The sequence below is a fragment of the Mirounga angustirostris genome, unplaced genomic scaffold, assembly GCF_029215605.1.
Source record: "Mirounga angustirostris isolate CCGP_5_RB_7025 unplaced genomic scaffold, mMirAng1.0.hap1 SCAF_11, whole genome shotgun sequence".
NCBI lineage: Eukaryota > Metazoa > Chordata > Mammalia > Carnivora > Phocidae > Mirounga > Mirounga angustirostris.
This window is the reverse complement of record NW_026991719.1, coordinates 6,622,773-6,648,746: the sequence shown is the minus strand read 5'-3', so window position 1 is coordinate 6,648,746 and position 25,974 is coordinate 6,622,773. Positions and strand designations below refer to the sequence as shown.

General features: G+C 55.0%; 1 protein-coding gene and 1 long non-coding RNA gene across 10 annotated transcripts in view; both read right to left on the bottom strand.

The window, feature by feature from the left end:
* The window catches only part of TBL1X (transducin beta like 1 X-linked), a 244,372-nt gene that overhangs the window by 28,629 nt on the left and 189,769 nt on the right, over positions 1–25,974 (bottom strand). For 7 of the 9 annotated variants that reach the window (XM_064573711.1, XM_064573715.1, XM_064573712.1 and 4 more), the window contains 11 exons: positions 19,018–19,163; positions 17,110–17,365; positions 16,126–16,269; positions 14,405–14,537; positions 13,770–13,911; positions 13,024–13,087; positions 12,829–12,926; positions 9,124–9,184; positions 4,134–4,255; positions 1,911–1,985; positions 1,432–1,559 (listed from right to left, as the gene is read on the bottom strand). In XM_064573711.1, the coding sequence (XP_064429781.1) occupies positions 1,432–1,559; positions 1,911–1,985; positions 4,134–4,255; positions 9,124–9,184; positions 12,829–12,926; positions 13,024–13,087; positions 13,770–13,911; positions 14,405–14,537; positions 16,126–16,269; positions 17,110–17,365; positions 19,018–19,163 (1,369 nt within the window). The remainder of the gene's footprint in view (positions 1–1,431; positions 1,560–1,910; positions 1,986–4,133; positions 4,256–9,123; positions 9,185–12,828; positions 12,927–13,023; positions 13,088–13,769; positions 13,912–14,404; positions 14,538–16,125; positions 16,270–17,109; positions 17,366–19,017; positions 19,164–25,974) is intronic. The other 2 variants (XM_064573717.1, XM_045874292.3) reach the window with 1 other exon arrangement.
* On the bottom strand, positions 5,400–9,116 carry LOC135361899 (uncharacterized). The gene is made up of 2 exons (XR_010406026.1): positions 6,014–9,116; positions 5,400–5,797 (listed from the first exon to the last, which is right to left on the bottom strand). It is a non-coding gene; the product is annotated as an uncharacterized LOC135361899 (long non-coding RNA).

Below are 25,974 nucleotides of genomic sequence, written 5' to 3'. Positions count from 1 at the left end.
GCTGAGATCCACATTAACTTCTCCCTGCATTTCCTACAGATACGGATGATAAATACTTGCACAGAATACGTACCACATTTTCTAAAATGCTCCCGTAATTTAAAAGATAACATCTATTGTCAGCAACTGAAATGATACCAATAGCTTGCGAAAATAGCAAATTGAGTGCATAAAACGGAAACCAACAGGAATTAAAATACAACCCCATCCGAATATGCGATCACACTGCCGAGCGCTGCAAGTCTGCTTATTTTCCCACGTGAGAGAACAGCATGGATCACAGAGCTGCTGCCTGGCACTCAGTCCCTCCACGGGTACGTTCCCTTCCTACCACCGACTGAAGGGTCATTTACGCTCGTCATGGGGACCGTGGAACACAAGTACCTTCTAGGCCATCAAAACCGACTGGAGTGTGTTCTTTAGCTCAGTCAGTTAAGTGGGTTTTAGGACCGTTACTCGAATTAAGGGAATTACGGCCACCATGTTCTTCTGGCTCTAGCCTCTCAGTGGATGCAGGACTCCCTTCCAGTGCTTTCTAAGAGATGGCGCCGGGTCGAGCCCTTGCAGCAAACAAGAGTCCTCACTGCTCGGCGAGGCTGCCCACCGCTCCGCTACGTGGTCAACACGGAGGTTCTTCCCGACTTACAGGCGGCCGCCACCTTCGCCTGCGCCCACAGTCCCACTCTGCACCACCGCGAGCACAAGCCCATGGCTGTTCCGGGTCACAAACCATCCCTGCCAAGCGAAGCAAACACAGCCGCGCTGCTTCCGGCTGTGGGCTCCGCACCCCCAGTTACCCTGGCATTCAGTCCCAGCATCTCTTCAGTTGGCCCCGCAAATGTTCTTTTGAAAACACAGTACCTAGAGTAGACGTTACATCCTGAATGGGGTCCAGCAAGCGCGGGGACAGACCAATTCTGGCCTGCCTGGCCACCCCACTCCTCCCAGTGCTGGGGCCCCAGGGGGTTCACTCTATCAGCGGTTGGGTCAGGTCTGGCTAGAGCTGGGCAGCCCTCTGTCATCGCTCACGACGCTCCCCACCTGCTGCTGCCAGTTGAACCAAGGAACCAAGCCCGACGTCCCCACTGAACTCCGTTCCTTCCTCTGTCTTAACAAAAGCCTCCACCAAAGCCAAGTGCTCACAGCCGGGACACACGACCAGTGCCTCCTTCCAACCGCATGGTTCAAACCATCCTTACACCTCCAGTCAGGTGTCCCTTCAGAGTCTTGTGGGTGCTTTCAAAGCGAGCTCACCATGTCATTTAGTTTGGAAGGACCCGCACACAAACGTCTGCACCACAGCTCAGTGAAATGTCCCGCTCTCCCGGGACGCGAGTAAGTCTTGCTGGCCCTGTGACTAGCCTGGCCGCGGGGAGGGAGCACGGCTGCTTTTAGGAACCACGCCCGCGCTGTGGGCCATCTGCGCTTTACCTTGCTAGCATGATGTTGGAATTTGGGTTGCTGGTGGCTGGCCCGGTGGGACTCCACTTTATGGTGTAGATCTCTTTGCTGTGAGCCTGAAGGTCATGGACACACGTGTCCTGCTTCATACTCCAGATCTAGAGAACAGAGGGGCAGCAATGTGAGCAGATGCCCTTTCTCCAGCCAGCAGTGGTTCCAGAGCACTCGTTCCGTGAGCTCTGGGGAAGCTCGCCGCCCAGCGGGGAGGGGAGTGCGGCCGGCCCATCCGCAGGTCACCCGCCAGGGAGGGGGAGCGGCATGCCAGGGTGCACCCGTGAGAAAGGCCACGGGCAAGGAAGGAGTCTCTGCAGGACCCTCAACGGATCAACGGGACGTAGCTGCAGGACAGCGACAGCGAGTCAGAAATGGGGGGAGAGGGCTAATCAGTGGAGGAGCGGTGACTGGGCCCCCGGGGTTGTGCACCGCACGGCCTGTCCTCCCATCACTACCTTTAACGTCATGTCATCAGAGCAGGATGCTAGCAGCATTCCAGAAGGATCCCATTTGATGGCATTGACCTCATTCTGAAAGAGAGCAAAGGGTTTTCAGGAGAAAGGCTGTGAGCAGATCCCACAACCTTCCAGCAGGGGGCAGCAGTGCCTCGTCGAGGCTGGACCTCAAAAGGACTCCCGGAGAAACCAGGGACTTTCCGCGTTTCCCTTTATCTTCCTCTCTGACTCTGCCTTCCACGTTCAACTACAAGCACGCCATACACCATACGTAACCCGCTCATCGACGTTTCTCTAAGGATAAAAAGCCACTACTAGGCAGTCAAATGAATTTACGTAAAATTCAGGGCAGGGCAGAAAACCATGGTAATTTAAAAACTGACTTTGAAAACCCTTTTCCTGCATACTTTCTATACCACGGCTACTTCCTGTCTAAATCCATACAAGGCCCCTCTCTTTTCGTGCTGGGGGTGGGGGCGTGATGGGGGGGGGAGGTGGAAGGCAACGATTTAAGGCCTCGGATACACAGGAAGGTTTAATCTGAGTTGAAGACAGGATCGAAACGCCCAAGTGGTAACTGTTAGGAACACACCCATAAACAAGATCCCCGAGGTGGGGCAGGGGGCTGGAAATCCAGAGCAAACAGCAAGCCAGATGGTGCAATCCAGCGCAGGTAGGAAGTTCTAGAAGGCAGCTGCAAGTGTGCTGGGGGGAGGGGGGCAGAAAGGAATGAGGCTGCAAAAAGCCTTCCAGTTCCAGGGACCAGGTGACCCCGAGGCTGAATCATGCAGGACGAAGGCCAATGCCCCCCGAGGGACAGCGTTTATAAAGCAGCCTGCTTTATAAGCAGGCCAGTGGGTGAGCTAAGGGAGGCCGGAGGGCTTGGACTACAGACGGGTGTGTGCCCGTGTGCACGAGAAAGCGGATGCCGGACCCCAGGGGAACCTGGGGCCCAGGGACAGGCTCAGCCAGCGCAGGCGGCCACGGTGGCTCTGGCTGCAACCGCTGAAAGGAGACCCTACGGGCAGATCTCTCAGGGCCCAGGAGTGCGGAGCTGGGCCCCCACCCCCGACTGTCCTCAGCTAACCCGAGGGTGCAGCCAGCTCCTTCCCCACAGTGCAGTTTGCTCTCCCCGATTCTGCAACCCAAGTCACAATTCCCAGGAGGCATCCAGGGATGGCTCACAGGGTCTCGGGAAGAAAAGAGGCTCAGCTACATTTAGCTTGTGTCTCGTGCAGGACGACGAGCAGCGAGAAGACCCATTTAAAAATGTGCGATGGTGATCAAGTCGCCAGTGGGACAGATGGAAGTCTGGGGAAGAGTGTAGGGTTAGGGGAGAGAGGAAGAAACGGGAAAAATAAAAGAGGGGGGTTGGTTTAGAGACACAAGGAGATGGTAACAGGAGAGCTGGTGCCTGGGCTTTCAGAAGCAGGGGCCCGGAGGGCCACAGGAAAAGGGGACTCCCGTGGCAGTGAGCTGGTGCTGAGACAACAGTGTCCGTCAGTCGGGCAGGTGTCCCAGGAGGGCTGCGGGGGGAGGGGGTTTGGAGCCTGCAGGGATCTGGTCTGGAAAAGCGACCAGGAGCCTCATGAGCCCCACACCAAGGAATCGGATGAGAAGTCAACTGGCCTCTGAGCTTCTTGGATTACATGTTGCTATTTTCCCCCCAATTTAGGAGAATGTGGCCATTAATGCCTCATACGATTTTTGTGTTCTTTTTTCTCTCTCCATTACACATACTGGCTGGAGGGCTTCGTACGGCCCATCGGTCATTAAGCCTCTCCGAGAAAGACTGTTCAAGCTTTTATGCATTCTTTAATCGGCTCATTTCTGGGATCTCGCTTCAGGTTCCCTGGCCTTCCTGCAGTCTCCCACCTGCTGCTGAACCCCCAGCCCCCCCTTGAAAACTGTCGTATCAGACAGTATAGCCCTCGGGTCTCAGATTTCCGAAACTGGACTTTTGTTTTTAAGAATATAGTTTTCCTTTCTCTGCCAACGTTCCCCATCTTTTTGCTCATTGTAAGCATCCTTTCCTATATGCGCCTGTAGATTTTCCTAACAGCTACGTTAAAAAGGCTTTCCTGCGGAATCGAACTCTGACTCCTGAGGGCCAGGGTCAGTCTTGGCGTCACTGCCTGCCCTCAGGTGGGTTAATCCAGCCACCAGCGACGCCGCAGGCACCTTCTGGGGAACCAGGGGCCCATCATCGGAAGTCACACTTACTGTGTGTCCCTGGAAGGTTTTGACCGGGCGGTCACAGCCGAGTCTGCAGACGTGAATACACATGTCGGTGCTGCAGGAGGCGAAGGCAGTGTTGTTCTGCCAATCCACGTCGAGGGCGGGCGCTGCAGGGAAGGGGGGCGGAGACACCGCGGCATTTACTACTGGTGCGCGCGCTCAGCCGACTTAAAAACAACTAGAAGCAGAGTCCAGAGCCTTCTCTAGTAACACACTAAAAGAACGTGCCCAGTGTGAACACAGCCTCTTCCGCTCAGAGTCCATAAAGACCTGTCCGTGCACATCTGGGATGCTGAGCAGACGCTCTGGAGAGACCCCCGTGACGGCTGCCATGCCCTGTGGCATCTCCGGACCCCCCGACGCGGGGACAGGGGTTCGTGAGAACGTGCACTGCCCCCTCTTACACCTTACTGCTTCCAGAAATATCCCTGTGGCGGGCTGATTTGATGTGTTTTAGATGGGAACAAGAGACAAGATGAAAAAGATTTCATATCCGATAGTCAAATATCTTGATTTTAAAAAGTCTCCTGCAACACATTAATGCAGCCCATCAGCTGGAGGGGACTTACCCTTTGGGGACACGACTGGGCTTAGGGCTCAGGACATATGATGAGCACCCTTTCTGACTCGTGGGCCTTTCCCAGGCCCTCTGCTGAGGGTTTGGGGGAGGGTGATGGACTTCTCTGCCTCCCAGCGCTCCCCCCTTCCCCAGACCGCCCGTCAGACTACGCAGCATCCTTGCTCTGACACAGAAGGAAGAGTTAGGTTCCTGCAAGCCTCTCGTCACAGGTTTCATCGACTGATCAGTACCCTAACCGTGTCTCGTGTGTTTCTTTTAAAGGCAAGTCAGCACTGAATCGGGAGAAGAATCCAGATTCCTCAGGATGTGCTGGCGATCAGATGGCCCCTCCGATCTTCCACAGGTAGGTAACTGCAGGGTAGGTCCCATTCGCTTCCTCGTCCCGCTCCCTCCCCGGGTGCACTTGGCAGGTGGGCGCATTTGGTGGAGAGCGAGCCCAGGCTTGTTCAGAAGCCGAGAGCATCTCTTTCTGTTCCGTCCCCAGCACTGTGTTTTCACAGTAGCCCCACGGTTCCCGGCCCACCTCCCGCCTGGGCACAGCGGAAGGCAGGCGCGGATCGCGCTTGGCCAGGGGATGAGCCCGTGGGCCGGCGCGCTACGACTGCAGCTGCTGTCGCCGACGACACCGTGCCGGCCAAGTCCTCAATTCCTGGCCACCCTCTGCATTCAGGGCATGCGGTCCGTACACTTGCAAACGGGACCATGTGGGGGGCAGCTCCGGGGACAGTGTCTAGCACCTGGTCGTAAAAATTAACATCCGCTGACCCTCGCCATCCAGACAGGGGGACCCTCTGTACTTGGGTGGCTGACCCCCTGTGAGTGGGCCCCTGCCACCAGGAGCCCCGGAGCCCCCAGGATGATCTCACCATTCGGTGTGGGTAAGCGACGGGAGGCAGGGCGTAGCGATTCGGGGTCCACATGCGCTCCCTGCCCACACGTGGGCCAGTGAGGTTCAGCAGTCAGCAGCACTCCAGGCACAGCCTGGCTTTGTGTTTTTGTCTTGTTTTTAAGTTTAATTTTGCAATGTTACTGTTGATCCAGGCTCCCCCAGTAGTTGCATTCTGCGGCTCTACGGGACGGAGGCAAGAGCAGAAGGCTGACGCTGGTACAGTGTGTGTGTCGGGGGGGAGCTGGGCCACTTCTGAGCGGCTCTGAGCTCAGCTCTGAGCGGCCACGTGCACAGGCAGATCCACAACTGTGCCACGGTCACCGAGCATCCCCTCGTGCCACCTTATACTCACACCAAGGCCTCCCTGCACCATCCCTACGGTCTGGCTCCACTCACGCGTTCTCCAGTTCCAACAGTTCTTCATCTCAAGGTTATATGTAACGGAGTCATGCAGCAGGCGACCTTTGGAGACTGGTCCGATGGAGACCCCTTGAGATCTATCAGGCTGTTCCGTGTTACCAACAGTCTGTTGACGACATGCTCCTTATTGCTGAGTGGTAGTCCACGGTCAGCCTCCGAGGAAACGCTTCCTGCTGATGGTGACAGACCGTGGCCCTAACGGGTGTTCGTGGGAAAAACCTAACGAGCCAAAGCAATTTCTCAGACCAACCCATCAACTCGAGGAGTTTCTGAATGCTGACAAACGGTCCTCCTTATAAGCTCTATCTGTGTTTTGCTCCGAAAAAGAGCACACTTCCTTTTCTTTCAAGTTACCATCTTGAACAGTTTCTAGTACTCTCCTTCACGCTAAAGAAAAAAAAAATAGAGCAAACGACACCTGGATCTTACTGAACCAGCGATGGGGACCTATACACCATTATGGTGAGAATTATGGGTGAGAATATGTAAGAAACACATGGGTGGTGTTCTTGGCCAGTGGGACAGAGAGCCCTTCCATGAAGTCTTAGAAATGCTTTGGGAAATATTACATTCTGCTGAAAAACTTTATAAATGAATTTTTTTTTTTTTTTAGATTTATTATTTTTGGGGGGACGGCGGAGGCCGAGGGAGAGAGGGAATGCCCTGGCAGACTCCGCACTGAATGCAGAGCCCGACACAGGACTCGATCTCACGACCCTGAGAGATCAGGACCTGAGCCACAATCTAGAGTTGGACGCTTCACCAACAGCACCACCCAGGCGCCCCATAAATAAAAGTGTCATGGGAATCTTACTGATGTTTATCGTGGGCATATTTTTTCTCTGAAAAGTAGAATCCAGAGCTCTGTTTCAGATATTCCCTCCAACCACACGGGTGAGCACACCTGCTCTTCTTGAGCTCCGAATCCGTTATGGTATCATCCCCGACAACAAAGGTCGGGACACTTCGGTCATTTATGCCAACAATGCGAGACCACCAGGAAGGACCCAGTCACTTGCTACTTGCCACGCGATGCTGTCTGGAGCAGAGTCGTAATCTGGCAACACGCTCAGATCCACGTAGACTGGCTTGCCAGACGCTGGGCTTGTAAGGAGCAGGACTTCTTAAAGAGAAGGGATTTCCTTTTGGGGTGGTGGAAACGTTCTGGAACTAGACCGTGGTAACGGCTGTCCACCACGTGAACATGTAGTTTCCACTAACGGTACGTATCGTGTGACCTACACACCCTCCCCTGCCCCACACCACAGAGGTCGGAAGTCCAAGCCACCTGCGTGTGGAGCGCTACCTACTTCCCGGTGAGAACATACGTTCTGGAATATGTTCCCCCACTTCCACATCATCAGTGGTGTCAGATTAAAGCAACACTAGGAGCGAAATTCACCGGCACCCCAAGGGGTGTATCCGGTGTGGACCCCACCCCAAGCTACAAGGACACACGGGAGAGATGTGCTATGTTTGCAAAGTACCAGGGTACCAGCTACACCACCAGGGTCCCCCCGATCAGGAGGAAGCACAGCTGAAGGACCGTGTGGAGCTGGTGTCCGGGCATCGGAACCCAGTCCTGCCTCACGGAATCTTTGGCTGCGTCGGCTCGCTGGACGACCCATGTCCCCTGCTCGGAGGCCCTCCCTGGGCACGGAGATCGGCTGTGCTGCCAGGGGGAGCCCATGGGGCCAGCGCGTGGATGCAGACCATCACCATGCACCCCAAACTCCCCGTCAGGGTGCCCTCAGAGAATAGTAAACACGCCCTCCACACGTTTAGATTCCCTCAAAATGGAAGAGACATTTCCTGTTGAGGGAGGGAGCATCCACTCCCTTCTGTCAGGTCTGAGCCAATCTTTATCCCAGTCCATTCCTTCTGGGAGGTGGTCGTCTGTCCTTAAGAGGCCACATCTAACAACAAGACTGAGCTACACAGAGCGTGAAGTGGCAGGTGGGATTCTGGGTAACTGGAACTCTCTAGAACCCTGGCTGCCCCATGTAACCTGCTAGGACCCCAACACACAAAGGGACAGGGTGAGGTCCACAGCGGTGGCTACACATGTCTGTGGGGCAGACGGACCCCCACAGGCCTGACGCTGCTCTCCGTAGGAGTGCCCACGGGCAAGGCTGGTCCTTGGCCCGAGACTGGGAACTTGGACATCCAGAGGTTTCCCACCACTGCCTAACGGACAATAATGGTGTCCTGTGCCTAAACTGTGCAAACAGTGGGGTGTGTACTGAACCCGTTTTCCTTCTGGGAGTCCGGAATTGGGGCACACGCGAAGCAGGGGTGCCTACGGGACCAGCCCCCAATTACAAACCTCAGGCCCTGAGTCCTAATCAGTTTTCCTGGTAGCTGACCCTTCCCATGTGTTGTCATAACTCGTTTCTGGGGGCATCAGACGTGGACTGATTCCGCTCGGAGAGGACCCTCGGAAGCCCTGGACGTCCCCCCACGTGCCCCTGCCTGCGGGTTCTGCTCTGTGTCCTTCCGCAGTGATGCCTCTCAGCCCCGAGGACAGCTATCCGCTGAGTCCAGGAGTCCTCCCAGGGAGCGTCCAGACCCAGGCGTGGTTGCAGGGCACCCCAACGCAGCAGCCCCCTTGAGACAGCAGGAAGAAGGCGCCCACGCTGCTTCTGTGCTTGGTTCACTGCTGTGTTTAACTTCTGAGCAGGCAGCTGTTGAGGGCAGGTGTATCTTGCAAAGCTTAAGAACAAGGCTTCCGGGGCGCCTGGGTGGCTCAGTCGGTTAAGCATCTTGCCTTCAGCTCAGGTCATGATCCTGGAGTCCCTGGATCGAGTCCCGCATCGGGCTCCCTGCTCGGCGAGGAGTCTGCTTCTCCCTCTGACCTTCCTCCTTCTCATGCTCTCTGTCTCTCATTCTCTCTCTCAAATAAATAAATAAAATCTTAAAAAAAAAAAAAAAGAACAAGGCTTCCCATGAAATGCATTTCCTTCCTACCAGCTACATTCCACGGACTCCTTCCTGCAAGTTTTCACGATTACTTTAAGGGACATTTCCTAGGGCTATGAACTCCTATTTGGAATTATTAAAACAACAACAACAACACAAAAACTCACCGGAATGAAACGGAAACTGTTGTTTGGCTTCTCCTGTGTGAGCATCCCAAATTATTGTTGTCTATGCTCCGCAAACAAAAAGAAAAAGTTAGTAACTATTCTTCATGGAAAGATTTCTCTGAAAAATTTAACATACAAGAAAAGACCGTGAACCCCCCCTTCCTTCTAAACTAGCACTGTCCAAAAGAGATACAATGTGAGCCACAAAAGTCATTTTTAATTTTCTCATAACTACATTAAAAAAAAAAAAAAAGGCGTCTGCGTGGCTCAGTTGGTTGAGTGTTCACTCTTACTTTTGGCTCATTTCGTGATCTCGGGGTCCTGGGATCGAGCCCCAAGCTCTGTGCTCAGTAGGGAGTCTGCTTGAGGATTCTCTCTCCACCCTCCCTCTGCCCCTCCCCTTGCACACAAGCTCGTTCCCTGTCTCAAATAAATCTTAAAAAAAAAAAAGGAAAAAGAAATCGGTAAAATTAATTTCAACAATATATTTTAGCTCACTCCAATGTGGCCAAAATACTGTTTCAACATAGAATCGATACGTAAACATTAATGAGATATCTGGCATCCTGTGTTTCATCTAGATTTTTGGGACCCAGTGTGGGTTCTATGCTCAGCGGTCTGATGGCTGCATTTTGTGAACTAACAGCCACACGCGCTGGTGGCTATTCCATGGAACACTACCGGGAAAAGTGCCCTGATGGGTGGGGATCCCCCTTCCTCCCCAACACGGACACCTGCTGAAAAACCTGCCACGAGGCACCTCGACACAGCTTTCTAGCACTTCGCCAAATGCAGAGCTCGAGAAGCTGGCATTTCTGACCCCGGCCCTGACCATCACCCCCCGCGGCGCGGACACCAGATCCAGCAAAAAGCAGTGTGTCACACTGGGCCCGGGCATGAGTCACTGCCCTACAAATACGGAGAAAAATGATCTCCACCTTGCAAAGCAAAGTAAATCCTGAATCCTTAGGAACTTAAGGGAAGACAGGGAAGCAACCAGATGCAGCTCACTGACACCACGGGGACTGTGTTTTTTGTTTTTTAAAGATTTTATTTGAGAGAGAGGGAGAAGCAGGTTCCCCGCTGAGCAGGGAGCCTGACATGGGGCTCGATCCCAGGACCCTGGGACCATGACCTGAGCTGAAGGCAGATGCTTAACTGACTGAGCCACCCAGGCGCCGCATGGGAATTAAGTCTTAATCAACTGGAATTTCTACCTTAACTGGAACTTTTCCACCTCCCTGTGCATAGCACTTAAGATTCTGCTTTAAGAACTGCTTATATTTTGTATCAACTGCAGAAAATTGCAGATGAAATCCTCAGAGCACCAAATATCTTTGAAACTCAGTTCTCTAAGTTTGGGCTCAGCTCTAGACCAATGAACTTTTTTTGTTGTTTTTTTTAAGATTTTTAAGTCATCTCGGGCGCCTGGGTGGCTCAGTCGGTTAAGCGTCTGCCTTCGGCTCAGGTCATGATCCCAGGGTCCTGGGATCGAGTCCCACATTGGGCTCCCTGCTCCGCGGGAGCCTGCTTCTCCCTCTGCCTCTCTCTCTCTCTCTCTGTCTCTCATGAATAAATAAATAAAATCTTTAAAAATAAAAAAAAAAGATTTTAAGTCACCTCTACACCCATCGTGGGGCTCGAGCTCACAACCCTGAGGATCAAGAGTCGCGTGCTCCACTGACTGAGCCAGCCGGGTGCCCCTAGACCAATTAACTTTGTCATTTGGTGGATCCTAACTCTTTTCGTCACGTAGCCACTCCCAAATGTGGCAACGCAAAGACTACGTGAACTCTTTCAGTACTTCTCTCTGACACAACGCCACACACCACAGCAGTAATCCTATCAGCTAGTGGGTGCTTCCGCTAAGTATACAAGGGACGAAACAACTCGTTAACTACACAAAGGCTTTTTAAGACTGTGATGTATCCTGCTGTCACTACTTCCAGGTTAAGCATGCAGTGAAGGTCAACACCAGCATCCCCGTCCGTGACCCTTCCTCCCTGGGTATCACTTTCGAGAACATTCTCACTATTCCTGCCGTGGTTGATGAACAACAGCAGAGCATGTAGGAGCCAAAGACAAGTGAATTCCAAATGTGCATTTTCCGTGGCCGTCTGGCTCATCACCCGGTAGAGTCACGACGGAGAGGAAGGTGGAACACCAAAAATGGAATATAAAAATGAGCCCCCGCGCAGGAGGCAGGTGAGGCTGCAAAGAACTTTTCGGAAGTGTGTGGAGGTCAAAGGGCAGAAGTTACTGGCAATCCGGGCCCTGCACCCTGGACCCCGGTGTCCCTAGGCAAGTGAGTGCACGTGCCTGTGAAACGGGGCTGTTGGCAGCAGCTCCCACCTCCTCTCTCGGGAGCCCTGAAGAGGCCAACGTGTACGGTAAAGTGCGTGGTTAAGGGTCAGCGATCATTTGCACAAATATTTTAATAATGCAGTCAGCAGTACGGATGAGCAGCCACGGACCCAACAACGTTGTGTGTGTGTGTGTGTGCGTGCGCGTGTGCGTGTTTCAACATTAGATGTTAGGCTACCGGGTTGGAAAGAAAGGTTTACTGGCTTGGGAGAGCGAGCGCGGCGGCCCTCTTCACTGACCTCGAGGGCCACCCTCTGGTGCGGGGTCGGCACACATTGTCGCCGGCCGGAGAGTAAATACCTTAGCCCACGCCCGTGACAGTGTTGACAGGTGCTGGTTATTACTGTTCATTCACTGCAGAACTCGAATGGATACCCAGCAGTCATGTAACCAGGTTTTCAAATGATCCTGACGTCAGTATGAAAACGTAAAGCCCTTCGGAAACCGCCCGACAGTCTAGTCCTCAGACCCAGTCGACAGTTGTAGAAACACAAACCACTTCTGCTCCCCTTCGGCTTCATTTCTCGAGAATACTTCTTTTCCAAAGCAAGGAGTTCCAACTCCTGCTGAGTCTCAGGAATGACGTAAGCATTCCTTCCACGTTCTTTGGGGGTCCTGATGCCTGGCTCTTGGCAACCGAGGAAGCAGACCCAGAGAGAGTGGGCCACGCTCAGGGCCACATGATGCCTGCACCTGCTGACTCCTTGCCCACCCACGGCTTCTAGAGGCCCTTGGCTGCTCGCGGCCACTCGGACCTGGCCCCGTCACATTCACCTGGCAGCCCTGTCCAGGCACAACGCGTGTGCCAAGCGTGCCCCGTGGCCCGCCAGGGATGTGCCCCCTCGTGGGCGGGCCCACTTTCCTCCGGCTCTCAGAGAAGCCTGCAGCCCACGACGGGAAGTCACAATTCACTGCATTAGGGAAAAAGAAGCCTGGCGAGAGAAAACGGTTTGTGTTTCCAAAACTGCTCAGTGGGGGAAAGGTTTCTGTCCCGTGCATCCCACGCCACTTTGCTTTTCAAGCATTGGATACATGCAACTGGGGGATTTCCTCTTTCCATCGCTGAATGACGTACCTCAAAAAAAGGGAGGGGGAGAGGCTCTGCACAAAGGTCTGTGGAACAGTATAATACGTTGAGAGAGTATGTGTTATATGTGAACAGTAAGACCAAAACCACAAAAACAAAACCTAGAGCAGCTCTTCTGCGTTGTTAAGGAAAGCCTCAGAATTAAACACAAAAACATAAAAACCCAGGATGTTACCCAGAAATTCAAAGTAAGTCAGCATCTACAGATCAAAGAGACATTTGTTTTTTGAGACCTATTTTAAGCGGATACTCACTTTGTCTACACCAGCACTCAAAATGTAATTCCCCTTTTTGTTCCATTTCAAGGCAAAGATGGGGCCTTTATGCTGCCCTAAGGTGCTGGCCAGGTTGCCTGTCAGGTAAAGAAAGAACAAACCGGCTGACTTCAAGGCCACGGTCGGCTCCCCGCCAATCGTGTCGCGAGGCGCACGCGGGCGGGCCCGGCTCACCGTCTTCGGTCCATATTCGGGCGAAGCCGTCGTAGGAACCCGTCGCCAACAGCGTCCCGTCGCTCTGCGGGCCAGAAACACACACACACGCCAACAGCTCGGTGCGAGCCAAGACGGCGCCTCGCCGGACCCCGGGGCTCAGGCAGCCTCGGCTCCCAGTCAAGACCCTAACGGAGCCCCCGGGACCACGGGAGGCCCCACTGCTCTGAACTGGCGACCTACGGTGTTCTGCCGTGACACGGGGCGGACAGGGAAAACGCACTGCACCCCGTCACCCCGCCGACGTCCCGCACCATGCCATCCGAAACGTCACAGGGACACTTGGAGACATTGACCGTGGCTGTTAAAAATGCGCTCGCACACAGAGAGCAGTCTGTGAGGCAGGCAAACGCCAAAGGAGTTGGGAGGGCCTGCGTGCTTCCCACGGGTAAGTGCCTATAACAGCGCCGCCCAAGCGGCGAGCCGGACGGTCCCCTTTCCTGGCCGCCCGTCCTCTCTCTGTCTCCTCATCCGTGGAGCCACCAGGCTCATCTTGCTCAGGGACCGAATGGGAGGCCCCCGAACACCCAGCTGGCTGTCTGCCCGACACAGCCTTGCTAGGCGCTCTCGGCAATGGGAGAGCAGCCCCGGGGGGCGGCGGGGGGCTCACAGACGGCCCACTGCCCTGTGTTTGCGCCCACACAGCCCCGCCGGGGCGCCGGCCGAGTTGGAGCTGCTAACGGGTCTGCGTGGTGGCAGGTGCTTACGTTCCAGTCCAGTGAGGTCACGTCTTTATTACTCGGCACGTCATGGCCTCCTTCTCGTATACAGTGCCTCAACACGAGCTGCGTGGAGCCCCCATTGCTGTTCTCATTAAGGTTCCATATTCTTGCCGTCGAGTCTCCGGATCTGTAGAAGGAAAGCGCACGTGCATTCAGCTTCCCGTTCAAGTGCAAACAAAGCCCGTCAGCCTTTCTCGGGCTGCCTCTGTCAGCTAGCTCTGGCCTGTGGCCTCGTGTCTTCGTGATCCCGCTCACTGGCTCTGTTTCTCGCCTCACCATTTTTGTTGCTCTTAATTTTTTTTTTCAAGTAGGCTCCACACCCAACGTGGGTTTGAACTCACAACCCTGAGAGATCAAGAGTCGCACGCTCTATTGAATGAGCCAGCCGGGCACCCCTTAGCAATTTTAAATATCTTTGCATTGCTCCCTACCCCACTGAGAACACAGGGCGGAGCGAGGGCTTCTTCACGACCTGGGAAGGAGGGCAGCACAGAGAGCCCAAGGTCTTGGTCTGCACACCAAGGAGAGGGGAGCATGTATTCCGTAAGGCGCAGTTCCAGAAGGGAGAGAACATCTCGGATGCCCCAGACCCTGGGGCACCCCCGGCCTGGCATCCTTACCCGGAAGCTAGGAGATCACTGACAGGGTTCCAGGCACAAATGAACACCTCAGACTCGTGGCCCCGAAGGACTGTGGCTTTGTTGGGTGGAATCTCAACGTCCCCATCTATTTCCATTGGTTTCGAATGATTATCTGTCACAGGAAACAGGAAAAGACATGTGGCTAACTGGTATATAAGAGAAATGCATTCTCGGGGCACCTGAATGTTAAGAGACACCTTCTTTTTATTTTTTATTTCATTTTTTAAAATTTAAATTCAATCAGCCAATTAACAGTATGTCATGAGTTTCAGGTATAGCGTTCAGCACATTATCAGTTGCATATTACACCCAGTGCTCATCCCATCCTGTGCCCTCCTTAATGCCCATCACCCCACTACCCCTTCCCGCACCCACCTCCCCTCCAGCAACCCTCAGTTTGTTTCCTGGAGTTAAGAGTCTCTCAAGGTTCATCTCCCTTGCTGATGATTTCCCCTTCGGTTTTTCCCTCCCTTCCCCTAGGATCCTCTGCGTTGTTTCTTATGTTCCACGTACGAGTAAGACTGTAACGGTCTTACTCTCAGAGACACATCTTCTTTTTACGTGCTAGGTAACATCACCTCTGACAATTTTAACTGTATCATGACTCTTGTGTAATTTAGTAAGTGTATTACATATATTTCTTTATTTCAACAGTTTCCGAATTCGATAGAGAAATACAAAGTTATTTATTCTGCATAACTAGGACCACGCTAAGGTCTAACAACCACCACCACCATGAGGCTGGTGGTGGGGGAATGATGAGCGCGAGGTCGAGCCCGAAGGTTGCTGTTCTCCAGACGGGATGAGACATTTTATCCGTGAGCACCTGTCTGAGGTATCACCTCTTTATCTTGGGAAGCACACTCCCAGTGGGAGAGGCCACCACTCTTCCGGCGCACCCACCACCCTGCACCCCCTGCCTGCAAACATCCTCGTGTTCTTGGGACTGAAGTGCTCTGTTTTCTCCTCCTTGGGGCCACCTCTGTATCAGACTTCTTACGCCAAGCAGAGCTGCCAGGCTCTCTAACCGAGTAAGCCTGCCCTGGGTGACTCATGGGATCTGGGTTCTGAATTCCCAGGTAGGCCTGGTGACGGTGGAGACAAGCATGCTAAATGCCACCCTTAAGAGAACCATCCCGGAAGGCGGCTGTTTTTCTCCCAAGTGGCAGGATACAGAAGATTCTTGAAGGTCAGGATGAACGATCCGTTGGGACACCATAGTCTGGCCTCAGCCTGCCTTGCAGCAAGATGACCGCAAACTGTAGGTGGCCCCAGGCTTCAGGGAACAAAGTAAAAGTAAGGATGATGTGCCATGCCAGAGAGCCCTCAGATGTGCTCCCTGGAGAGTGACAGGTAACCCACGGGCACCCACGAAATGAAGGCTATCTGTGTGTGAGCGGCCAGTCTGCTTTAAGGCGTGTACCCGTCTCTACGCAGCTATGTCCCGTTAGATTTTTTCTTCTTTTTTAAGTAGGCTCCTTGCCCGGCGTGGAGCCCAATGCAGGGCCTGAACTCACAACCCTGAGATCAAAACCTGAGCTGAGATCAAGAGTCAGATGCTTAAATGACTGAGCCACCCACATGCCCCAACCGTTAAGATTTTCTACCCCCCGATGAGGTTTAAAAGAAATCAGTACAATTCAAAAGTCTGCAAAACTTCTGTCTTGGCAAACACAGATTTCTTCAAGGTCACCACTTACAGATTCGTTTCTGTGACGGAAGACTAAGAAAACAACGACCCTTAGTTCCTTCCATTTTTAAGAACTTGAGGGTTGCATCGCTTGAAGTGATCTGCAGCACGAGCTGCGTACGGTCTTCGGCCTTCCCCACCCCATCCTCGGGACCTGAGGAACAGTGACAATGGAAGCTACCGGTGGGAAGTCCTTCCGTCTCTACGCTAGACTCACGGCCCGTACGTCATCCCACTTATTAGAATCTGCGTTACAGCCTGTCTGGGTTCTCCATCTGAGGGCGGGTCGGATTCTCTAGCTCAGGAGAATCCGTTACCCTGTGCCTGTGGACCAGAAGCTGCCACAGGGCCTGGCTGCAAACTACAGCCTCACGTGGGGCGGCCGACCAGCGAGCCACGTGTAAGCAAGCCACGTGCACGCACAGCATGCTTTGAACGTCGACCCAGAAGCAGTCTTTGAGTTTATAAGCCACGTATCAGAGCGGAGTCCGGTTCTCTGGGTAGAAATTCAGGCGCTCCGATCAGCCACGTCCTTTAGGGCAATTAGCTAAGAGACACTAAGTGCCCAGCATTTGGGGAGGACCACGTAAGGCCGCACCTGCTGTCTCCTGGGGCCTGCGGCCTGCTCCGTAACCATGAGCTGGGCTAGTACAGCAAATGCCGGCCCAAGGCGCTCAACACCGAAGGCCGGACAGAGGACCAGGGGCCTCCACAAACAAAACCCTCTGATGTCGGACAGTGATCACGGTACATCTTACTGTCACAAAAAACAAGTGCTCTGAGCAGCACGACTTCCTAAAATCGAGGACGTGTGCGTGAAGACCACCGGGTCTGAGGAGGCCGATGGAAACAAAGCGTGAAGCTCTTCCCAGCAAACACGCCGCCCGCCCCAGGACTCCGAGAAAGGGCCAGCAGAGCGTGAAGAGTCTGCGACTCCCACGGACTCAGGAGAGAAACCACCAGAAGCTCGCCCACCCCAGAGCCCCGCACGTACTTATCGCGTGTGCTCCGTTCTCCTCCCCGTTCACCGTGGCCTCTCCGTTCTTTGGTGGGTGCTGCTGGGCCACGGCCGCCGGGGCCGCCGTGGCCGCCGTGGCCGCCGTGGCCGCCGCCGCCGCCGCCGCGCCGGCCTGCTGCTGCTGAGCGAGCTTCTCCCGGAAGGCCTGCTGCCGTGTCTGCACTACGTCAGGCATCACAGCGTCGATCAGGGACAGCGACTCTATGGGGCGGCCGTCGAACACCGTGCCATCCTGGGGAGAGAGCCACAGGGGGTGGCCGTCAGCTCCCGGGGCCCCGCGGCCTCTGCGCTCCAGGCCCGGCGGGTGCGGAGCCCAGAGCGACGCCCAGGGGGTCCGGCCGGGCCGGGGCAGCGGCGCAGAGTGGGGGAGGAGGGGACGGGGTGATCGGGGACGTGGCTCAACGTCCTACAGCATCCAGGCCGCCCCGCCACGAAGAATCATCGGGCCCCACGTGCCAAGAGTGCCGAGTTTGAGAAGCCCGGCCCGGATGTTACGATAAGTACAGAAAGTCTATGAACCACCACCCTCTTGTGAGGGAGAGGCAGCTCTTTGGAAACCTCAAGACCAAATTAGAGATTTTGGCACCATTCATGTTTGATTCCTCGTACACGTGTCCGTGTGACTTAATAAAATACCCATCTGCTGCCACTGGGGTTCAGGGTGTAGACCAAATATAGCCGTGAAATACGGGCAATAGCAGTGCTCAGTCCCCATGAGTGTTTTTTCAACTGGTTTTGATTCTCTGGCTTCTATCTGCAATGAAAAAATTTCCATACACACTGAACACAGAACGGAGTTCTTAGAAATCGGTCCAAGTATCAGAGTCAGACAACAAGTCAGTGCTTCTGGGTTGTGGCTGCTGAGCGTGCAAACATGTTTTTGCACATCCTGAACTTGAATTACCTCGGAAATTAGGAAGAAGTGAACGACAGGAGTTTCAGCGGGACACGATCGAAATGACCCATGACCCCAGCTGACTTCTGGCCATCGTACAATATTGCACTTGAAAGCAACGAAACAATAGGAAACCCTGGAAAATGTGTAAGCAAGTAGCCGGTCACCTCGTCAGCCACCTTCATGCTTTGGTTCTGGCCACGGTGTGGCCAATGTTGACCGAGCGGTCAGCACGCTTCCCTACCACCTTCTTCACAGAGTCACGCCTCAAAGGGACGACCACTTGGCAGAAAGTAGAAACTGCCGAGAACAATGAAAACACCTCCCAGTTTAAACTCTGCAAGCATGCCGTCCCGCTGCTCAGTGACCGCAAACCGAAGTCACAAATGACGCGCCCTTTTATTCATCTCCAGACGTGCTGGAATTTGGAAGTGAGGAAGAGATGCCACGAGGGATTCTCGACAGACTGAACACATGGACACCAGGCGATGGAGACATCGAGTGGCAGGATCGCACGATCTGAGAGCTGGCGGGAAGGCGCCCTCTGGGGTCACACGCTCCTATCCCCACATTTAACAGTTTTGTGGAAAAAAGAGACCAGACGGGGCCTCAAGGGGCCGGTGGAACACGGCCTCCGGGCACCCAATCTGAGAGGAGGAAGGAGGAGAGGGCCACACTCAGGGAAGAACGTGCACAGGACAGGCAGAAATTCGGGTGTTTTTCAAAGATGTGGGTTTTCGGAAACGGGTGGAGGAACACGGGTGGCCGAGTACAGGATGTATTACTTTCGTAGTTTTTAAAAGCTACAGAGAACGCAGAATAAGACAGGCTTGTAAGGAGCAGGTCCGTTCCAAGCGAGGGAGCGTGGAAGGAATCCCGCAGCCGGGCCACGGCTGGCGTGGCCATGACTGGTTTCCGAGCTGTTCCACGGTCGCCGGGCTCTGCTGGTGGGGCCAGGCCACCGGCCCGCGCCCCGGGAGCGCACGTACCTCGTTGATGCTGATCTCGGCCTCCACATACTGCAGTCCCTTCTGCAGGATAGAGATGAGAGCGGCTGGCGGCACCAACGTCCCGTTGATGTTGGACTGGCTGATGTGGCTCTCGATGCCGAACGTGAACGCCGAGTGGGAAAAACCTGCAGCGAGAGACGGGGGGAGCACAGGCTTTCGTGAGGCCCGAAATGGAGGGTGGCGGGAGGCCCAGCCACGGAGAGCCGATGGCGGCTGCACGGACTGCAGGTGCTCGGGATTAGCTGGGGGGGCGCGGGGGGCGCGGGACAGCGAGCTCCGGTGTGGGGCAAAGCGGTGCCAATGGGCAGGGAGACAGAAGAGATGCAGCGGCCCCAGACCTGTGTGCAGGGGACAGAAACAGCTTTAGAGGTGGGGCCGTTTCGGTGTTATTAACGGCAGAATGGAGCATAATCTGCCCTGGATAAACTTTTTCTTTTTTAATATTTTATTTATTTGACGGAGAGAGAAAGCACAAGAAGGGGGAGCGTCAGAGGCAGAAGCAGGCTTCCCGCCAAGCAGGGAGCCCGATGTGGGGCTCGATCCCAGGACCCTGGGATCATGACCCGAGCTGGGCAGACGCTTCACCGCCTGAGCCACCCAGGTGCCCCCTGGGGAAATGTTTCTGCTGCAGAAGTGCAACTCTGGGCCTTCTCCGTGTTGCCGTCACTCGTTCCAGAGCTCCCGGCTCCGGTCTCTGGGCGTCCCCCAGCCCAGCCGCGGTGCACACAGGGTGCCTTTCTTTAGCCGGGCTCCGAGCACTCATGGCAGGCGGGGGCCAAGGCACCACACGGCCAAACATCCGAAGAAAAAGAGACCATTCTAGACCCACTGGGGTGGCTTGAGTCGATTTATCTAATAATCGGTAACTTTCCCTTGGCTATGGGATGCTGGCTCCTCCCCGTCCTTCCCTCAGCACTCATCAGGGTAGTTACCACGTGTACAAAACAATGCCTTCTTCCAGAAAGGGAGGTGGCAGGGCAGGGGGTAGGAGGTGCTGGGGACCCCTGCGGGGTCCGAGGGCAATCGGGAACCTGCTTTGGCCGCTGCTTCCTCAAGCAGAGTAAGGGGGCACCCTGCGGCCGGAGCTCCCAGCTGCTGCAGGTCTTCCCTGCAAGGGGGCAGCCCAGTCTGCTGGGGGTACCGTCCCCTTGCTTGGTCTGGGACGGCCAGGGGTGCCCGGGAACTGGGAAGCCTTGTGGGGTTCAGGCCTTGTGAGTAACAGGAGCCCCTAGGCTTAGCTCCCTGCCTGGAGGTGGAGTGCGGCCAAAGGCACTCCCACCGTGGCGCTCTGAACTCTCTCACTGTGTACGCTGGACATTCATCAGGCAAAAGGGAAGGCAGCGGGAGTTCTGGCGGTGAACCCTCCAGCTGCCTTGCCAGGATGCTCTGCCCACTGTGCGGCCAGAATCTGCTCATCCCACGAGGCTGGACCGCTCTGACCAGTCTTGGGGTTACCCCCTTCAGCTCTGCCAACCCCTCATTTGTAAGGGGGGTCCCTCGAATCCTGCTCCCCGGGGGCCTCCTCCACGAGCACCTCCCCATCACCAGTGGCTCATCCTACACGCTGGTGGGCCGCACGGGGCTCCCTGGGGGGTCCCCGCTGCTGGCCTGCGAGGCCTGCACACGGCCTCCCACACTCCTGCTGCTGGCACCCCACCTTCAGAAGCCAGACCGACAGGGGCATGGCGCGGGCCCCGCCTTCCAGCAGATTCCACACCGCGGCTCTCTGCCTTCCCCAGAGCAAAATACAACCAGCCGTTGCAATAAACGCAGCGCTCAGCAGATGGGAATGTTCCTCCGTGAAAGGAGCTTTCTGGGTTTGCGTTTTCCTCTCCTTTTCCCCGTCGACTTTCTGCTGCTCCTCAGCCCACCCATTCATCCCCCAGTGCCTGATTATAAGGAATGTATAAAACGCGTCCTTTCTTTATTTCGAGTCCTGTACCAGCCACGGGGACTTACAACGGGCTGCAGATCCCTTCCCGAACCACACGTGCCTACAAGCGCCGCACAGGCCCGCATCTGAGGCTCCCCCCATCTCCGGCCTCCGAGGGCCAGAGGCCAAGGCCCTCTCCACCCGCCTCCCATCTGCCTTCTACCTTGCCCTCCGCCTCAGACCTGTCCCCTACCCCTCGGGCCAAGACGGAACCACCACCCAGTGACTCTTCCCTGCACCTGCGTGTGACGGCCTCCTTACTCAGGACTCTTCCTGGCTGCTGACCCCACTCCCCACTCTCGGGGCCCCCACCTCCTCCTCCATCTGCCCCCCACCCCCTGGGGCGAACAGGGCGGAACACTGAGTTCCACAGCCGTTTCTTCTTTCCTGGTATCTTTCCAAAGTCCACGGCGGGGCCACACCCACCGCAGGACTCATAGAACAGGCAGCCTTACTTACCCGGCGCCTGCTCGGGGCCAGCACCGCCCCAGGCCCTTGCCACGACCTCGCTGAGGCCTCCCGGTCACCCTGGGCCTCTGCCACCCTGACTGCGACGTCCCCTTCTAGACGGGCAGGTCTTGAGCTCCTGCCAGGGTCCCCAACAGGCCCTGGGCGTTCAGGCTGACATCCGAAGTCGGGCAGCGGGACGCCACGCTCAGCCCACCAGGCGATTCCACTGACAACTGTCCACGGAAGCCGCCGGCGGAGGCCCACGCCGACAGCCGACTCCGGCGCCGGCCGACACAGGTTCCTGCGGGGGAGGCATCCCTCTCGGTGACTCACAGCACGAGCGGGGAGGAGAGGTCAAGCCTGCGCTCTACGCCTCGTGCGTCCCGCCGGCAGCTGTACCTAAACCCTGCAGCCCTGGGGACTGACAGACACTGATTTCTCATAGTTCTGGAGGCCGGGAAGCGCACGGTCCAGGGGCCAGATCCGGTGTGTGGCGAGCGCCGATTTCTGGCGCTCACACGGCAGAAGGGGCGAGCTAGCCCTGTGGGGGTCTCCTTCATAAGGACGCGAATCCCATTCATGACGGCTCCGGGCTCACAACCGAATCACCTTCCAAAGGCCCTGCCTCCGAATACTATCACGGGGGGCGGGGGGGGGGGGGGGATTAGGATCCCAACAGAAGAATCTGGGGGAGACCCAAAATGCGGTCCAGCAGAACGCTCCCTTCCTCCATCCCTTCCCGCGTCATCCTCTCAAGTACTGGCCATAGTGCTACTCTAGGCACACAACCCACAGCACATTCTGACCTCATGACTGCTGTTAAGCAAATCTGGGCACTCGGTGTCCCTGATCTTCGAGGTGGCCGTTCAGCGAGTGCTGTTACAGCTTACACACAAGGACAGGAAATACTGGAGAAGTTTGGTAACGGGTCCAGGGTTCATGCATGCGCTGAGAGGTAGAAGCAGAATTTCAACTCTAGCTATGGGGTCACAGGACTCATCGTTTCATCGGACCCTGAACACCCACAGGCACAGGAACCAGAACTCTTCAATTCCCGGGTGGATGCCCACTCCATTACCTAGCCGGACCTCTCTGGCTCCCATCGGCCAGAGCCACGGATGCAGCGTAGGCAACATGCAAAGGGCAAGCCGCAAGCCCACTTCTAACCCAACGTTCCACTATGTCCTTGATTTCCTTTTGCATCCGGTGTTTAAATGTCACGTATAAGGTCTGGTTGCCTAAGTTTCTGATCTCTGTGCGTCATGATGTCTTGCGAGGTAGAGCCCACTTTTGCAGACATTTGGACAACATTCAGTTGAGGCTTGCTGCAAGAAGGGGACAGAGATGAACCAAGGGCGTGGGAGTCTAAGACTGCAAAGAGGCTGGGAGAGGAATCGCTTGAATGAACTTCCCCCACTGAAGCAAAATGATGACTGAGCAGATAAAGGTGCACGGGAGAGCCATGAGCTTGAACATCTGTGATTAACACTTGTGTCCTCTATTGGGGGGAGGGGGGCAGAAAATTATGACTGGAAACCGGGTATCTTTATAAACACACGCAGTAATAATGTTCCATGTCACCACTGAAACCAGTCCTCCTATTTGCTTATAAATTTACATGAGCTGCATGTCTCGGGGCGAATCTATGCATGGCCTCTAAATCAATGCTTTTTTCATCCATTTGTTCATTTGTCTGGAAGACTTTCTTGACTTCGAGCCAACCCGATTTCATCGAGGCAAGCAGGAGGGCCAGGTGCAGACTATGTCAGGAACAGTCAGGAGCGCTGGGTCTGTCCTCGATCCCCCACTGAGTGCCTGGGCCAGGTCACATCATTTGGCTGGACCTCTGTTTCCTTTTCTATGCTGTGGGGATAAAACGTACCTCAAGGAGCTGATGCGAGAACCGGATGTGAGACCTGCAGGCCTGCATACATTTTTGAATCTAGAGAAGACCCTGAACTAGTAGGAACCTTCCTCCTCTGCCTTTCCTTGTTTGTTCAGTGAGGAGACTGGATGAAACCATCACTCGGATACCTTGCAGTCCTGATGTTCATTCATCATGGAACTGGGACATGTCCACAGACCGTGTGAGCAAGGCCTGCTTGAGCACTTTCTCTTAGGCTCGGGTTACTGGAGCTCCGCCGTGTGCCAGTGTGTTGCATAAGGCGCCATCTTGGAAGACTGGCCCCTCCAGGCAGGATGCTTCCCCTCTGGGGCTGGCCCAGCCTCCACCACCCCCAGCGCCCCACTCCTCCCAACTGGATTCCAAGGCTAAGAAGTCTATTCATTTGCAGTCTGCCAGAGCGGTAAGACTCCTTGCCTTACACCTCTTCAGCCTTCAATGCTTCTCTTCTTCCACCCAAGAGGACATCAATAGGAAAAAGCACATTATGTCAATGATGGAGATGGAAATACTCAGGACTAGTCCGACGGCAGGTGTGGAAGTTGTTCAAAAGGAGGAGAATAAAGAGCTTAGTGGTACCTGGATGAAAGACCTGTGTGAGGGCAGAGCATCAGCGTCCCTGGTGTCCGACACCCAGCCAGCCTGGGGTCATTGCTGCAGCCAGGAGGCCTGCCGCCTACTTAGTAAGAGGCAGCCCAGCTAACGCTCTCGACAGCAGGATTCTCAGCTGTGGCATGACTGACATCGGGGCCAGATCCTTGGCTGTGGGGAGCACCGCCCTGTGTGTTGTAGCATGTGGAACAACCTCTGGCCTCTACCTACTGGATGCCCGAGGCGCCTCCTCTCCGTCATGACAACCCAACGTGTCTCCGGATATTGCCTAATTGACCCCGACACGGTTGAGAACCAGTAACCTAGAAAAACTAAATCCCCCAAAGGACACTATCCACAGTCTACTCACACTTCTGCTTGACTTATAAACGCAATGGGTGGATGCTTGTCACCCTCCATAGGCACTTGGGTCACAGAATTCAGGTAACACACAGTAACGGGGGATAGCCAGATAAGGTGAGAGTATTTCCAAGGAGAAAAAAGGGTGTACTCGTGATCAACTGGGAAAAGTTTAAAATAAGCACTACATTTTATATAAAGCATGGCGAGATCTTCAAGAGGAAAGTCCTGTTTTCCTCACGAGAGAGGAAAAGAGCCTGTACATGAATTGGTCTCACCCAACTAGGCAATAAAAGTAGATTTAAAACAAAGCAAGTACATGTTTTCTGTTTCTTGCAGTTGCCCCATCGCTAAACCATACTCTTCCACAAAGGGCTTCACAAACCATGTGAGTTAGTGATACAGTTGAACCACTCTGCCCCGTTAATGCTGGCCTCCTTCGTCAGCAAAACCTACTAAATTATCGCTCTCTGGCCCTTAGAAATGCTGCTTATTCGGCAGAGAAAAGCAGACGTAGAATACTCATGGCAGCTGTGAGGGTGCTTTTGTGTCTTCAGCCGAACCGAATACCAAGGGCACCGATTTGAGGCGTCTATAAATGCAGAATCTTTATTAAATATTTAATGAACTTGCATGCTTGGAATATAGACAGCCACCCAAAGCCAATGGGCACGTTAAATTCTAACTGTCTAGATCAGGGGAAGGCCAAGTCCGGCCCACTGCTTGTACTTGCAAATAAAGTTTTACTGGAACCGTGAGAAACGAATGTGTGCTATTTCTAAGCCCTCCGTCCGTGGGATTCTGCTGCAGGAGCCCAGAGGCTCTCCACCTGACGACGTGCGGGTAACGAGGGCAGCGGACGCTCAGCGAGAGCTTCCCGTGTCGGGCAGTGGCACACGGCATTTACAGATGCTGCGGACGTCACTACGGACGTCACCCAAACCGTCACAGTATCTGCCCTGGGTCAGCATGCAGAGTCTGGTGTTTTCCATCTCCAGAGCCATCAAGAGCCCGCAGGCCCGGGCAAGACCTGTCGCCTGAGCCTGGGCCTGGAAGCCCCTCGAACCCGGCCGTGAGCCGGGGGCATCTCTCAGGGGCTCCCCGGGCACTTCTGCTCAAAGCACATACCTGCTTCCCGCTTCCCTGGAGAGTCCCTCTGTTCATTCCGGTCTCTCGGTCTAGAACAGGGGTTCATGGTTGTCAAGGGAGGGTGACTCCGTCCGTCCCCCCCGCCCCAGCAGACGCAGGCAATGTCTGCAGGCACTTTTGGTTGTCACAGGGCTGTGCATGGGTGAGGGGTTGCTACAGGCACCTAACAGGGAGAGACCAGGGACGCTCAGCATCCTACAGTGCAGAGCACAGCGCCCCATGACAAAGAGGGGGCCGGGCCGACTTTCACCAGTCAGAGGGCGAGAAAGCCGGCTCCCAAACGCCCCTGTTCCCCACTGCGGACACCTGCTCAGTCGTCATGGCTTCGGCCGGATGGCCTTGCTCTGCGGAGGCCCGTCTTGTCGTCCCGGGAGGGAATGTCCCTCCTGAGCTCCAGCAGCGCCCAGCACTCTCCATTCTTCCGCACCTCCCAGCTTCCGAGGAGACAGAAGCTTCCTGAAGGGCGGAAGCCCATCTGCATTCCCTTCCTGACACACAGAGCACCCACCTCGGGGCAGCAGCTGCGGCTGCAGACGGATGCAGGTGAAGG